Genomic DNA, 15,391 nt, shown 5'->3' with positions numbered 1-15,391 from the left:
CAGTATGCCGTTCCACCGCACAGGCGAATAAATATCAATGACTTTATAAGCTCGAATATGCGCAAGATTTGACTTTGATAATTTGCGTTTTTTTCGTCCTCATTTTTTGTTTTTAATTTTTTTTTATAATGCCTTAGTTGGTAAGATACACGTATCTAATTATGTACTAATAATCTTAATTTTACATCACTTAATTGATCGTAATGGAGGCGGTAAGATGTTTTACAGTCTTCAGATTCCTTAAGAACTGGTTATCTAGGTGCGCTGCCTTTTAGCTCTTCCATCATCAAAAGAGGAATCGTTCTCGTTGTCATCATCATAAATATCAACTTCCTCGTTTTCTTCTTCATCATCGACATATTCTTCACTATCATATTCCGTATTATAGTTCACGGTTTGTCGCTGTATTCTTCTCAATTGTCTCTTGCCCGGCTTCATGTCTGCAAATTGAACTTTCATTTGTTCGAACTGACGAAGAATGAAATAGTAATCAGATAGAAATTCCTTTAATATCTGTAGCTTCTTTCTCGCGGTGTTGTATTTTGCGTCTTTTGGCAGCGGGTTAGTATTCATGGAAGGATTAGAATCGGTGGTAGCAGTAGGTTTCTGCTCCAACGTTTGCGCTTCGCTATCCGATGTTTCTTTTTCTTTCTCGTTTCCCTCCTTCTTTTCATCTTGAGGTTTAGAGATTTTATAGTCCAAAAAGTCCAAGAACTCCAACAGTGTTGCTGAATCGTGACATAATTCATACCAATAAACCTTCCCCGATGTATTTCTGCCTTGCGCAACATCATGCGCCAACGATGGTGTGTCATGGTAAAACAATTTGAATTGTGCACTCATCGATTGTCCATCATTTTCAAACAGTGTAAAAGCGCTGTATTCATTATTTTTGAATTTCGATAACAATGCTTGTAGGCTTCTCAGATCAGTAAAGGTACTCATTTCGAGTGACTCGTCATAACTGTGCAGTCTTGGCATGTAAAAATCACCTATATGGGGAACTCTACCAAGGAAGAACTCTTGTAATCGCAATTTATAAAGCCTTTCCGAAAAAGGATTAGCTAACGGCTGATCGGGCAGTTCGCCTTCAAACAATGGAACCCACTTGTCGTACAGTGATAACAAAAGTTCATCCTTTTCGGATTTCACTACATTTTTCAAATCGGCTTTAATTCCCTTCAAGATTTCTAGCTTTCTTGATAAATCTGGTTTTTTACCCTCTTTTAGTTGTTTGACAAAATGCTTTTTCTTACTTCTGATTTCGTACCTCGACTGAATCAATGTGCAAAGTTTTTTAAACTGATTCATGGTATTATCTACCCCTTCAACTGCATACCTTGGCACTTGTTGTGTTTGAATGCCAAAAACGGGATCTTTTTTACCATGAGTTAACTTGTATATCTCATTATGGATAGCTGGTGAGTGAGAAGCGCACCAATCAGTTAACGCCCTCAACAAAACAATACGGTCCATTGGTTTGAGTGCCAAAATTCCATTCTTGTCTATTTCCCGATTCTGCAAGGGATCAGATTCTAAAAGAAGAGGCTCATTTGTATTCCAGGTATATATATTTGGCGTTAAAATTTCCGGATGACTGGGATCCACCACAGGTGTTTGTTCATCTTGTTCAAAAAGAGCAGTTCTAGGTTTGGAGATATCTTGGTCACTAGGGAGCTGCTGACGCCATTCTCGTGGGTAACCCCATTCGCGAGCTACCAGTCTTAATCGATAAAGAGGATTAGAAAATACTTTTTTGGAGGATGATTTTAGGTCCTCCCAAGTAGTCAGTGGGCCTTTCTTTTTTGCACTTTTACCATCAAAACCTTCTGCAAATGTTAGATCTAACAAGGTTAGGAACAATAGGTTCATTTTGTCTTGGCAATAAACGATGTCCTTGATGGCCATAAAATCAGGATATAGTAATAAGGGGGTATCATCAGTTCCCTTCATTATACCAGCTGCGTTCCCCTTAGGATCGCCAGGGTATAAATCCAACCCGACTTCAAAATCTTGGAATGATAAATTTTGTAGGTCAGAATGGAAAAAAGAACTAAACTTATTTATGAATGCCATCAACTTAATAATATCTCCAGCATATGGTACAGGTTTCATGTTAGGATTTTTTAACCTAGATATGACACTATATTGGTTCTTGAAATCAGAAGTAAGCAAAGGTATTACTGAAGTCCAATTGCTAGGAACCAAGGCAGGTTCTACCTGTTCATGGGCGGGCTTGGGTTTCGGCGCCACTTTTTTGTCATTAGCCTTCAGTGTAGGCTTGCCATCTTTGACAATTGTGGTGACCTTTTTTTTCTCCACTTTATCGTTTGATTTAGAGTTTTGTGTGGAAGATGGCTTTTTCTTAGGAGGTGCAGGTCTCTTCCTCTTAGGTTTGTTTGCCCTTTCCTTAAGCTCTTCCTCATATTCATCATAAATGCTCGTTCTTGGTTTAGGAACACGTCTTGATCTTCTTAAATTGTCAGATGATTGTGAAACAGTAACGTTTTGATCGGTTTGTGAAGGGACAGCCATTGGTACGCGATCATTATCGTGCTTAGCAAACTGTGTGGAAGAGCTGCCCTGGGCTTCTTGCTGCGAATTTGGGATGGAATTGGATGGGGAATCCATAAACAATAGGGGATTGCAAATGTCGCTTGAAGTACTTGGTAGGTGATAGCTTTGTTGGCCAAAATTAATGTGGAAAATATCATCATCTGAGGAAATTAAGTCCACTCATTAGTATAAATTCACGTAATTTCAATGAATTTGTTAAAGTTTCAGCAAATCGTGAAGCACGATATTTCACTTTTATTATCCGGTAGGTAATATCATAACTATTTCCACGTACAAGAAAGCTTAATAATCACAAACACTTGTGTACCCGTCCTTTCACTTCACTGTTAATGCTAAGAATAAACGAACTGTACCTAAAAGCTATTTCTCATTCGGCAGTATTAAGTACTGTTTAGAGAGGACATGACATTTCCTTTCTATGTTTCGGAAAGTAAGGGCAAAAAGATGTGCTTGATAAAGGTCATATACTATTGTTCTATCTTATTATTATTTTCTATATACTAGTCTATCACACTTAACAGACGTTAGCGATGTGGAGTATAGGCAGAATCATTAGATAGTGCAAGAAGCACTTACTGTTATTTTCAAATTGCGGCGCGCCAACAAAACGCGTACAAAAAAAGTGAACTGGATAACACTTTATTCTCGTTATTTTGTCAGTGGAAAGTGTAGGCCGGCTGTGGGTTGCTCTTTACGCAATGCGCCTGTTGTTTGTAGGCGGGCTTGTATTTTCTGGGCAGCATGTTTTGTATATTGTAGGTTTGTGGCAATGTTTGGCGGAAGTGTTCGCTGTTACCAGGAGTAGCACGTGAGTTGTAGCGATCATTAGTGTGATTGTGTCCTACTGGTCTCCCTCGCGAATGCCGAGGAATAAAGTAATTGTGAGGAACTTCACTTTGATCTTGGTAATTACTTGACTGTTTCAGTTGGTGCAGTTGATATTGTGGGGGCTCTATGAGGTCGTAGTTCTTTTTTGAGTATATTTTAAAGCAATTGGCCGATTGAGGAGCCTCGACACCAAATAACCAAGGGGGATCGTAGTTGTTTTGTGAATAACTTGAGATTCCCTCATAATACAAAACATTTTCCATTTTTTTTTCAGTAGGCATTTTCACATCTTCTTGCTTTACGGGTAAATTGGTTATATCAATTTTATCCAAGGATAAGAATTCTTGATTTCCAGTATGCCTTCCAGAAAACATTTGTGCACCGTTCAACTTTGGAGTAAAAAAAATAAACGAAGGCGCCTGTTTCAATGAAGAATTAATTTCAGGTAGTCGTTCATCTTGATTTGTTATAGCCAGTTTATCTTGATTAGGATCTAGGGTCCTTGGTAGATCATTGAAAATACTTGCGATATCATAAACGGACTGCCTAGAGGGAGACGTGTCAGTACTCTTGGTTGCTTCTGAATACTTATCACTTTGAGCACTTGATGTTTGACTTGTTCCATATAGTTTGAGGAGACTATCTACGTTCTCCATGCTAGCTTCTTTGACGATGATTTCTGCTTGACTGCGCCGGTTTATCCAACTCAAAACAGATAAAATGCACGCCAATAATGAGCAGAAGGAACAGGGAAGAGTTAGCCAGCCACACCAGGTCGTATAAGGATGAAATTGTAGTAAAATTACGATGCATGCAAAAATAGTTGACAAAAGTGACAGTATGTGTAATATAGCGTTGGAAGCAATAAGTGAGACATTAGTTCCTTCGCTCTGGAAGAGAAAAATGAAAACTAACGGAACTACAAAACAAATGAAGGTCATACATGTAGCAATCGGTATCGAAATCAAAAGTTCACCTATTGTGTGCCTTGCTTTAGGACCCAGCCACCAACGCTCAAAAGAAGAGCCAGACAGTCTTACTTTCGAGGCGTTATATATTAATCGTACTCGAGAGCAGGAAAAAGAATCCAAAGCTTGACAGTAACCAAAGGCACCATATGAAACTCCACCAACTTGAGCCAAACCCAAGTTCCTGATTATTGGTGAAGTTAAACAGCATATCAGAAAGCCAGAAAAGGAAATTAATTGTAGGAAAGAGGCCAACAGCAAAATCAGTTTGAAATTTAACATCAATTAGTGAGTATGGTTCCCAAAAAAAAAAATAACTAGCAAAAAAAAAGGAATTCCTCACCTTCTTGTAATGCAGGCAAATAATATAAAATTGCAAGAGTTATCTCATCTTAATCATCAATTAAATAGTTTATTTGTTACTGTTCGTATGTATTTATATTTTCGTTTCTCATTTTCAATTATATTCTGTCACAAAAAAAAATGCGGCGACAGAAATCCCCAAGAAAGTCAATCAAATCGGCAACAAATTCGGCAAATAGCTTTATTTGACTTTGTATCAGTTTTAAAAATGCTTGGTTGGTTGTTTAACTACGAGTTTATCACTTGTGTTTATATTAGAAAGTGACAAAAAATATCTCCCGGGGGCGAGTCGAACGCCCGATCTCAAGATTTCGTAGTGATAAATTACAGTCTTGCGCCTTAAACCAACTTGGCTACCGAGAGTCGTTTTCAGTTGTGAGGTTCATCATATTTTCTTAATTTCAGGGATATATATATTTTCTTCTTCCAATAAGACGCAAAGGAAAAAACAAGTGAGAAGGATCAATTCAAAAAGATTGTTAACCAGGAAAGCGGAAGAACAAAATACCATATTGAGTAATACACAGTCAATCTAAGACTAAACATGGGTTCAACCACTTCCAAAGTAGATGCTGGTGCAGAAAAACAACAAGTGTACACCCCGCTTACACAGATCGATTTTTCACAGTCTTTAGTTTCTCAATTGGATTCATCGAAGGAATCAGACTATGTCACAAAGCAAAATGCAGAAAAATTCATTGAAAAAAAAGTTGCACAAAGACTGTCTAACCTAGAAGTCGAAACGCTAAAGAAGTTTGAAGACACTTTGAACAATTCACTATTATCAGACGACGATAAGGATGTCGTTGATGGAGTATCATCAAATTCATTGAACAGTCAGATTGAGTCATTAAACAAGAAATTAACATTATTCGACCAATTAGAGTTACAAAAGTTGGAGAAATACGGTGGTGCCAAGGGTAAATCTGATAACAAAAAAGACAACGGCAATGTTTCTATAAAGACAAAATTGACTGAGTGTCTTTTGGCCAATAAGGGCAAACCATTGAATTGTTACGAGGAGATGGAAGAATTCAAAAAACTCGTTATGGGTTGAATAAAAAAAAGTATACATAAACTCAACCAAAAAGAATGAAAAAAATAATCGCCATTTCATGTTTATAAAATGCATTTTTATCAAGTGGTGAATGGAAAAGGGAGAGAAATATTTTTATGTGTATGTAAAAAATGTATATGTATATTCCGAAGAAGATATTAATTTTGAAAAATGAATGAATATTGAACTTATAGACCAAATCCTTTATACATTAAAATCAATGCACTATCACTTTCACCCCCACCGGCTAAAGATTCAATTTTCTCCTTTTCAACAACGCTAACTTTATCATCGTTAAATTTATACCATTTATTTTCGTCCAGCTCGTCCCTTATAAAAGCTTGATAATGTCCAGACTCAGAATTGGCACCTTGATGTGTAATGACACCGATTAAGTTATAAACGCAAGATGGGTTTTCACCCTTTTCCAAGTTTGGAGGAAAATGTTTCTTATATTCTTCCAGCCATTGATCTTTTTCACTTTCGTTAATAGCCACTTGCGTCTCGTATTGTTCTCTCGGTGTCATAACATTTTCGCTGGATGATGGATCAAATTTACGCCTTTTGATCTCTCTTTCTTTTTCATTTTTCTCCTTTTCAACTATTCTCAGTTCATCACGAACTTTTATCTTCTCTGCTGCGTATTCCGGGGTAAGCATATCTGCAACATCTAATTGAAATGGGAAAACGACCTTACGCAATATTTTAGATTTCTTGTTGGTTGACCTTTTCCAAAAAAATCTAACGTACTGAACAGTTAAAAACTTTGGTAATCTTGATATTTTCTTTTCGACACTATAGATGGAATTGGCGCCAGTTAAGTCTGATCTTTTTTCGATTTTCTCATTCAAGCCTTCCAGCAGCCCATTTCTCATGAAATTCGTAGTACCGGAAATATGACATTGCAATTTAGAGTCGCTCTCAGTTTCCTTGACAGTAACATCGTTTTCATTAGCTGTGTCTTTGATGGTAGTTTTGAATTGAATCCTGAAATCTTCGGAAAATTTGTCACCAAAAACAACACTCATACTATGAAATAATTGTGTAAACAGTTCCTCAGCGTCTTGTTGTTTATAGAACCCACCTTGCGAATCGCGTTCAGCAAATTGTGGATAGCATTTTCTTAGGGTGTTTAATAACACAATAGGCAAAACACTCTTGAAACTTTTATTCTGTAAATTTTCAAAACAACGTTTCATTTCAATGACAATTTGTTTATGTATTTCTTCATCCTGTGCACCACTATTAGAGACACCTTGGGAAGGGTTATAATTAAGAATCATATCTCTTAAATCGTTCACTCCGAATAAAGCCTGTAAGGTAGCATTCAGATAACAGGTGTTGCCCATATTCTTGAAACCAACAGGCAATTGAGCAAATTGTTGGACTTGTTGCTCAGGTGCAAGGTCTTCAATGAAATTGTTTTTCTTCGCTGGTTTAGAAATTAGGTTAGCGTCTGGAGTCCCCAATAGCATTACCGTCGATCCTGGCTTGATCAAAGAGTATATTTTAATGGACTCTTCGCCCGACAAGCTGCCTTTAACCATATACTTTTGGCGGGTACTTGGGACTTGAGTCAATTCCTCTACTTTACTTTTCAAATCGGCTGCAGTGGCATCGATGGAAAGTGTTATTGGGTAAACTTTACCAGAATGCCTAATATTAAATTCAAACGTTTCTCCGCTCATATTTCGACAGAAGACTAGGTAGGGCAAATTTTCTTATTTATGTGTCCTTTTGAAGAGCTAAATCTCGTATTTTAAATACGTCAATTACTTACAGTGGCAAAATTCAAAAACTATTTCACCCTTCTTGTATATTTATGTTTTATATTAGCAACTACCTTTTTGACGTAAGAAGTGATACTAATAACAAGCAAGAGTACCGTATAGGTTCAGTGCAATTTAGGTCAATTTGATACCAATACAAGTGGTAAAAAAAGAGAATCATGAGGTTACGAATGCATACGTTAAACAAGCTTCTATGAAAATATACTCTAGGCTGTCTTCCAAATGACTAATGTTTTTTAACGACACCGGCAGCATCAGCGGACCGCAAGATGTAATCTCTGTAGTCGTAGATAGTACCTTCGAATCTCTTGACAGTACCTTGCTCTGAAACCCAAATCTCCTTACAAACAGAATCAATAACAGAGATATCATGGGAAACCATTAAGACACCACCATTGAAGTTTTTCAAAGCCTCCACCAAGGCATCTAGACCGGTAGTATCTAAATGATTAGAAGGCTCATCCAGAACTAAAATATGTGGATTATTTAGGCATAATGCAGCGAATGCAACACGAGATTTTTGACCACCGGATAGTAATTGCATCTTTTGTAGACCCAGAGTACCAGTGATACCAAATGAACCTAAATGGCGTCTATACTCTTCGTCGGTTCTACCTGGGAAGGATTTGGACATCCAGTCCACTGCAGAAGTTGTCAAGTCCATAGAATCTACATGATGTTGGGTGAAGTAACCTATACGCAATCTCGGGTTCCTTGATACGAAACCCTTTAGTGGTCTTAACTGCTCCATCATAATCTTTAACAATGTGGTCTTACCACAACCATTGGCACCTACAAGGGCGATTCTGGAATCCATTTGAACATCCAAGTTAACGTCCTTCAATAATAGATTTTTTTCATCATAACCGAAGAAAACGTCTTGCAATTGAATAATCGGTGGGGATAATTTGTCACATTCAGGGAATTTGAAATCAATGGTTTTGTCCTGTTCAGGTGGTTCCAAAACGGGCAATTTTTCCAATTTCTTAATTCTTGATTGGGCTTCCTGTGATTTGGCAGCATTGTATCTATATTTGTCAATAAAATCTTGCAAATGTTTTCTGTAAACCATTTGGTTGTCGTATTCACGTTGAGCATTCTTTCTACGTTCCTCCTTCGTGGTATAAAAGGTATCGAAATCTTGGCCTCTGTAATAGTCCAATCTTTCGTTGTGTTGATATATGATATCTGTGGCCACCTCGTTCAAGAATGCACGGTCGTGAGAAACTGTTAAGACTGTATTTGGATATGTTTTCAAATATTCTGCTAAGTAAGCAATAGATGGCACATCCAACATATTGGAAGGTTCATCTAACAACAAAAGATCTGGTTGACAGAACAAGGCTCTTGCCAACGACAGTCTCATTCTCCAACCACCGGAAAATGAATTGGTGGGTTGTTGTTGTGCCTCGGTACTGAACCCCAAACCGTATAAGATTGATGCTGCCCTAGCTTCAGCCTTGTCAGATTCCATATCGACCAATTTCTCAGAAATCTGTATCAAATGATTATCTAGATCTTCTCTTTCATTATCCAATTTTTTAACTTCCAAACTTTCCTCTTCGAATTCCTTTCTTAAAGCATCCATTTCCTTTAATCTTTCATTAATCTTCGCTTCTTCACTTAGCAGTTGTTTTCTCCAAACATCAGCATCCAGCACACTTTGCAAAGCCTTTGTATCATCACCTCTTAACTCTTGTTCCACGTGTAAGATCGAAACATGTTTCGGGACATTTAGCTCTCTTCTAGACAGAGCTCTTAATAAAGTAGATTTACCAATACCATTTTGACCCACAAGACCATATCTGTGACCGAAACTTAGGGTCAATTGGGCATTGGACAAAATTCTTTGACCGTCACCGACATACAAGTCGAAAGTGTCGATATGAATATCCTTGGATTTACCAGCTGATGAACCGAATTCCAAAGGGTTGATTTGCAAGAAGAAAGAATCATAGTCCTCCTCCTTTTGGTCATTAATCAATTTAGAAGCCTCGTATTGAACAAATTTGTTATTTCTCTTAGCGACTTTCTTTGCGATCTTTTGTTCAGCCTTGGCCAATTTTTTCAAATCGACTCTTGTTTCCATATTTCTACCAGCGTGTTCGATGTCACCGTTCACACCCAGCATGCTCAAAGAGACGTTGATGTCGGACTTACTGTTATGACTCTTCAAGACATTAATATCAAGTAATCTCTTGGACGTATCGCCGGTCAATTCCAATTTGGCTTCGTTTTCCCTCAGTTGAGTAGTCAATTGCTTCAGAATATTTTCGGCCAATTCGTTAACCTTGTCCTTTGACGCACCTGCATCAACCAACAAATCGGACACAAATTTCACTTCAGTGGTTAAATCTACTTGCTTACTCTGAACAGCATCGAAGGTTATGCCGGACAAGTGGTTAAAGTAGCCCACTGCATAATCAGTGACGATAGGATCAATGCTAGAAGCAGCTTTTCTCACTTGAGAGCCAATACTTGCCATTACAAGGGAGTTATTTATCTTTTATCCTATGAATTGAAGTTGAGATTCTAGTGCCTTAAAAAGAAGAGTTCTTACTTAGTGTACTGCAATATATATGTTTCTCACTTTTCAAATGTCTTTCATTTTTCCATCAGATCTAATAATACGAAAAATTTTCAGGAACAAAAAAATGAAAAATCGAAAAGAAAGTGCGCAAGCCCGGAATCGAACCGGGGGCCCAACGATGGCAACGTTGGATTTTACCACTAAACCACTTGCGCTTATTTCTTGTGAAAGAGCTGTATCTCAGAATGATATACTCTATTACTAGCCGAGTTACAAACACATCAACATGTAATTAAAATTGTTGGAATGAAATTCTAATATCATCTATTTAGTGGTATATTATAACACGCGGTGCAAGAGGATGGCATAAAGATTGAGAAATAGTCATCCAATCTAATGGAAGCTGAAATGCAAGGATTGATAATGTAATAGGATAATGAATGACAACATATAAAAGGAAAGAAGATAAGGTAATAACACTATGTAGAACTATGGATTCCCTTTTGTGGATTCCTATATCTCGAGGACAAATTCTGGTACATTCTGTATACCTAATATTATAGTCTTTAGCAACAATGGATTTCCAACAATTGTCTCAATATTTACTCATCTCTCAACAGATACAAGTATCAATTAGCTTAGATCCGAGACTGCGCGCCTCCACCTTTTAGTTAGATTCTGATCTTATATTGTCGGAATAGCCACTTATCGTTACTCATAGCTGATCATCAGATAACTGCATGCAGAAATCAGATGGAATGCGGTATAGATGATCAGAGTGGAGAATGATATGCGACTATTTGTTAATGGGACACAGTAAAGTTAAAGATCTATTAATTGAACTATTGAGTTGACAGTTACATATATAAGGAAATGAGTCGTCATATCGAACCTATAGTAATTACCGAACGCATTATTAGATTGATTTTGTTCAATATAACTTACCGGCGTTTGTTTATATACCTCTCTCATATATTATAAAAGAAGGTTCACTTATTCTTCGTTAATACTGACTCCTAATTATCAATATATATATATATATAGGATAAGTAACATTCTGTGGATCAAGTTGATAATCCGTTTGGACAATAAGTAACTTCCCAAAGATGGTATATTAGGATTGCAAGACGCCCTGGTATTACTCGAGCCCGTAATACAACAGCTAAATTTGAATCTGGTGATTGGGTACATCATCATTACTACATACATCATCCTAAACGTTTAACTAAAATCAACCATCGTCTGTCGGGTATATTTTATCACGAGTGTATTATTATTGAGAATTGTATGGATTTTGGATAATTGTTGGGATTCCATTTTCTGAATGAAGCTCTATTATAAGGCATACAATCCTTACATCTCAGTTTCAATTAAATTTGATATTTATCTCTCAACCTTCACGGCATCTTCTTACACCGTATATAATAATATACTAATATTATGAATACTAAACGATAGACTATAGTCGATTCTTATTACAACAAAATCAACTATCCTGTCAGAAGGAAATAAATATGTTTATGTTTTGTCAAGGCATCAGATCTCTTGGAAAAGAAAGACTACTGTCAAAATGTTCTGCAAATATTAAGACAAGGCTTGCTTTATTAAACTTACATATCCTATGCAATTATAAAAGCTTTTTTCTAACGTTTTTTCATCTGTGGCAGATAACTCGGTAGCTTGAGTTATCTTATGCACGCGACTGCAAGAAAGGAACGTTAAGACATTCTAATGAGTTGTTTTGCTGCAAAATGTTTCAGCTTCTTCACTTGTTCAATTTCACAAAGTTACATCAGAAAGAACGCAAGGCTTTCATGAGTAATTTTCGAATTTTACAGCGGTCTAAGATATAAGACCATTTTTTCATCTCGCTTGCATTAGAATCAAAAGGCCAAATTTTCATTCCTGTGCATGTAGCCTCAGTAGTAGCCTGTAAGCGTGGGATATGTCTGTCAACTTTTGCAGATCATTGACATTTTCCAAATACATTTTGAATTCTTTGTCCTCGAGGGGAATTGTCTCCACCTGAAACTTCTGCCTAATCAATTTGGTCGTCTCTTTATGATGCATTAGGATGTTTCCTCTCAATTGAGCAACGATGTAATTTAGTGAATCTTCAGAATAAGACAACAAGTCCATGGATTCAAGGGTTTTTTGTTTCGATTCCTCTAAACTTTTCCGGAGCATTGTATTTTGACGCTTCAATACCCCTAGCATAACGTCATCCTTTGCATTTTCATCCAGATCGTCGCTTAATTGCTCTTCCCCAGTAATAGCAGCCTTTTCTCTTTGTTCTAGAAATTTATTGAACAATGCAATATTATCCGTGGTATCATGAGGTTCTTCCGTCGTCTCATACTTGCTTAATTTCCCGGATAATACGTCTATGTTTCTTAGTATTTTTGCCTTTTCTGCTTGATTTTCTCTCAACTGGATCACTAGCTTGTTGACTAACAAGTACATGTGATTCAAGTTTTCTGCTTGAGGGGACATGTAGACCTGCTGCTGCTGCTGCTGCTGCTGCTGTACTGATAAAGCGTTGATTTGGTCACTCATACTTAAATTATGGCTTGAAGTTTTTGGGAAATCAATATGCAACTTCCCATGTATAGTATAATGGAGGACAACTGTGTAGAATTCATAAAATATGCCGTTTTCACTTGCGCGCCTTCATTATCTGGATTAAGTGATTATACAAAAATACATACAAAGTCCCGCTTAACTTCTAATCGTTTCGAATATGAACAATATTATCAACCTTAATCAAATGCTTGTCTATATCCTTGCCATTTAACAAATCATTGCTGCGAAACTTTTCTCGTCCTTCTGAAATAGTCGTCACCAAGCCTGATTGCAGATGCCTTTTGGCCACCCTTTCTTCGGTGACCTCATAGTCTATGTCAATCTTATAAACAAGAAGAGCCCCCGTATCAGCTAATGTTTGGTATATTTCCTTCCAGTTTTCTTGGTCATATAGTAGATATAAACCTTCGAGTATAACAATCCTTGTAAATTTGGAAATACAGTACTGGTCTTGAGTTGGGTCCTTTAGAGCATGATCAAACCCGGGAATAAAGATATCAGGAACCGCTTGGCTAAAAGTTTTGGATAACTTTTCAAAAACGCTTGACGTGAGGTAAGACTTACCATGTGAGGAGACCTTACACAGGGACGTCTTGGCTAGAATTTTACACAGTTGCAAGAAATTATTACTGTCGAACGTTGATGGCGAACCTCTTCTTTTATGAGCAGTTTTCGGGTCTTTAAATAAGTCTAGACATCTGCGAGATAAATGAAATCCATCCATTGGAACAATTTGCGCTATATTGATACTATTCTGACCCAATTGGTCAGCATTGGCAGGATTGTTAGCCGCTGCAATTCTGATGGCATTTGCAATACCACCTCTGGAAACTACTGTGGTACATTCTCTGTTATTTGACGTAAGGTCTGAGTACTTGACGGGTTGGAAATTGACATCCTCAACATGATTTTTAAACAGCCCCTGATTTTCAATCATTTCAGCTACTTCATTTGGCTGGAGAGATTTTAGAGAACCTACCAAGTCAACTATAGGTTTCTGCCCATCATTGACTTCAATAATATTCGGATGCTCCGACAAAAAGGTGTGATATCTTTCATTTATAATTTGACAAAGTTCTTCTGCAACGGTAGACTTACCAGAACCTGGAGAACCGACTAGGACAACACAAGCCCTATAATTGTCTTCGATACGGTTATCCAATAGCTGAAGAACGTCGTCTGCTAGTTTATGCGTATCAACCATTGTATTTGTAATGATCCTCTGGTATTATACAGGGTAGAAACGTGTATTTCTGAAATAATTTAACAAAGTTGTTTCCTTATTTTGCCCGAAGAACAATACTTGATGATGCCTACAGGTAGGTACGCATTTAATGAATGAAAAACAATACAGTTTGTACGAGCAAGAAAGCAAGATTACCGGTTCTATGCAGGAAAAGTCTATATAAACTGTTGGGAGAGCTTGATAAGCCCAAAGAAGTGATGATATGCCTTTTGCTTATGTAAGGGCAAGTGAGATTGGAAAAGAATTGCCTCATGGCAATAATCATTAGGACAAGAATAAGTAATCGTCGATATATTATTATCGATACAGCATGCTGAAACTATTGTTAATGTTATAAGGACACCATTGTATGCGAAGCGTAAATACGACACTGCTGGAATAAAAGTGGACGACTTCCACCGATAGTATTCATATTACTAGAATATCACAAAAGGCATTAAAAAATGACATAAATTAAGAATAAAAGCAGACGCAGTCACATATCATTCTCCGTCCTGAAACATCAATGACGTCTCGCATCTGATTACTCCATATAATCACTAATTGATTAATTATGAAGAATAATAGGTCAGTATTCTAACATATTCTGTGTACTTAATATTACATCCTTTATCAACAACGGAATCTCAACAATTACCTCAGGATTCATCTATTTCTCACGACAATAACAGTAATTATAGAATTACGCAGAATTTTTCATTCGGTCCTCGAGGGGAATTTCTTAGAATGCTGTCTTAATCAAAATGGGATCTGAACAATTATCTGAGTATTTACTAAATTCTCAGCTTTTGATTGTTATACTAAAAAGGAATCTTCACAGTCTGCAAAGTTTTCGAGTTCTGAATCTGTTGGAATGAAATTCTAATATCATCTATTTAATATTATATTATAACATGCGGTGCAAGAGGATGGCATAAAAATTGAGAAACAGTCATCCAATCTAATAAAAGCTGAAATGCAAGGATTGATAATGTAATAGGATAATGAATGACAACATATAAAAGGAAAGAAGATAAAGTTATAACACTATGTAGAACTATCGTTTCCCTTTTGTGGATTCCTATATCCTCGAGGAGAACTTCTAGTATATTCTATATACCTAATATTATAGCCTTTCGTAACAATGGAATCCCAACAATTATCTAATTATTCACCTAATTCTCAGAATCATCAGATTTCCATAGGGAGAAGAATTAAATTTAAAAATGAAGACAAACCATAATCCATCGTAGATTTTTAGTTTATTTGAGAGAAGGATTTCCATCAAACAGAAGCGGATTTAGCTCAGTTGGGAGAGCGCCAGACTGAAGAAAAAACTTCGGTCAAGTTATCTGGAGGTCCTGTGTTCGATCCACAGAATTCGCATTTATTTTTTCCTATATCAGGAAGTTGTATACTAGCCTGGACTGCTACTTGACTTTTTCAGTGCTAATTTTTGTAATTTCAAAT

The 15,391-nt window shown here is 36.9% G+C and overlaps 7 protein-coding genes and 3 non-coding genes across 10 annotated transcripts; 2 read left to right on the top strand and 8 right to left on the bottom strand.

Moving 5' to 3' along the window:
* Positions 1-255: 255 nt before the first annotated feature.
* Positions 256-2,631, bottom strand: IOC3 (Ioc3p; the record flags this gene model as incomplete). Its single annotated transcript, XM_033910186.1, has 1 exon — positions 256-2,631. The coding sequence occupies one exon, from the start codon at positions 2,629-2,631 to the stop codon at positions 256-258; it is 2,376 nt and encodes a 791-aa protein (XP_033766077.1).
* Positions 2,632-3,233: 602 nt separating this feature from the next.
* Positions 3,234-4,655, bottom strand: SPAR_F00720 (SUR7/PalI family protein; the record flags this gene model as incomplete). The annotated part of the gene is made up of 1 exon (XM_033910185.1): positions 3,234-4,655. The coding sequence occupies one exon, from the start codon at positions 4,653-4,655 to the stop codon at positions 3,234-3,236; it is 1,422 nt and encodes a 473-aa protein (XP_033766076.1).
* A 355-nt stretch (positions 4,656-5,010) lies between these two features.
* Positions 5,011-5,099, bottom strand: SPAR_Ftrna5Y. Its single transcript has one exon. It is a non-coding gene; the product is annotated as a tRNA-Tyr (tRNA).
* Positions 5,100-5,280: 181 nt separating this feature from the next.
* Positions 5,281-5,793, top strand: MIC19 (Mic19p; the record flags this gene model as incomplete). Its single annotated transcript, XM_033910184.1, has 1 exon — positions 5,281-5,793. One exon carries the CDS (start codon positions 5,281-5,283, stop codon positions 5,791-5,793), a length of 513 nt encoding a protein of 170 aa, XP_033766075.1.
* Positions 5,794-5,981: 188 nt separating this feature from the next.
* UBP6 (ubiquitin-specific protease UBP6) lies at positions 5,982-7,481 on the bottom strand (the record flags this gene model as incomplete). Its single annotated transcript, XM_033910183.1, has 1 exon — positions 5,982-7,481. One exon carries the CDS (start codon positions 7,479-7,481, stop codon positions 5,982-5,984), a length of 1,500 nt encoding a protein of 499 aa, XP_033766074.1.
* Positions 7,482-7,809: 328 nt separating this feature from the next.
* Positions 7,810-10,068, bottom strand: GCN20 (putative AAA family ATPase GCN20; the record flags this gene model as incomplete). The annotated part of the gene is made up of 1 exon (XM_033910182.1): positions 7,810-10,068. The coding sequence occupies one exon, from the start codon at positions 10,066-10,068 to the stop codon at positions 7,810-7,812; it is 2,259 nt and encodes a 752-aa protein (XP_033766073.1).
* A 189-nt stretch (positions 10,069-10,257) lies between these two features.
* On the bottom strand, positions 10,258-10,328 carry SPAR_Ftrna4G. The gene has a single exon. It is a non-coding gene; the product is annotated as a tRNA-Gly (tRNA).
* Positions 10,329-12,012: 1,684 nt separating this feature from the next.
* Positions 12,013-12,669, bottom strand: FAR7 (Far7p; the record flags this gene model as incomplete). The annotated part of the gene is made up of 1 exon (XM_033910181.1): positions 12,013-12,669. One exon carries the CDS (start codon positions 12,667-12,669, stop codon positions 12,013-12,015), a length of 657 nt encoding a protein of 218 aa, XP_033766072.1.
* Positions 12,670-12,838: 169 nt separating this feature from the next.
* YFH7 (Yfh7p) lies at positions 12,839-13,900 on the bottom strand (the record flags this gene model as incomplete). Its single annotated transcript, XM_033910180.1, has 1 exon — positions 12,839-13,900. One exon carries the CDS (start codon positions 13,898-13,900, stop codon positions 12,839-12,841), a length of 1,062 nt encoding a protein of 353 aa, XP_033766071.1.
* A 1,315-nt stretch (positions 13,901-15,215) lies between these two features.
* Positions 15,216-15,307, top strand: SPAR_Ftrna3F. The gene has a single exon. It is a non-coding gene; the product is annotated as a tRNA-Phe (tRNA).
* The last annotated feature ends 84 nt before the right edge of the window (positions 15,308-15,391 follow it).

The sequence above is a fragment of the Saccharomyces paradoxus genome, chromosome VI (assembly GCF_002079055.1).
Source record: "Saccharomyces paradoxus chromosome VI, complete sequence".
NCBI lineage: Eukaryota > Fungi > Ascomycota > Saccharomycetes > Saccharomycetales > Saccharomycetaceae > Saccharomyces > Saccharomyces paradoxus.
Note: the sequence above shows the minus strand (reverse complement) of the source record. Positions and strands in the feature narration are given on the sequence as shown.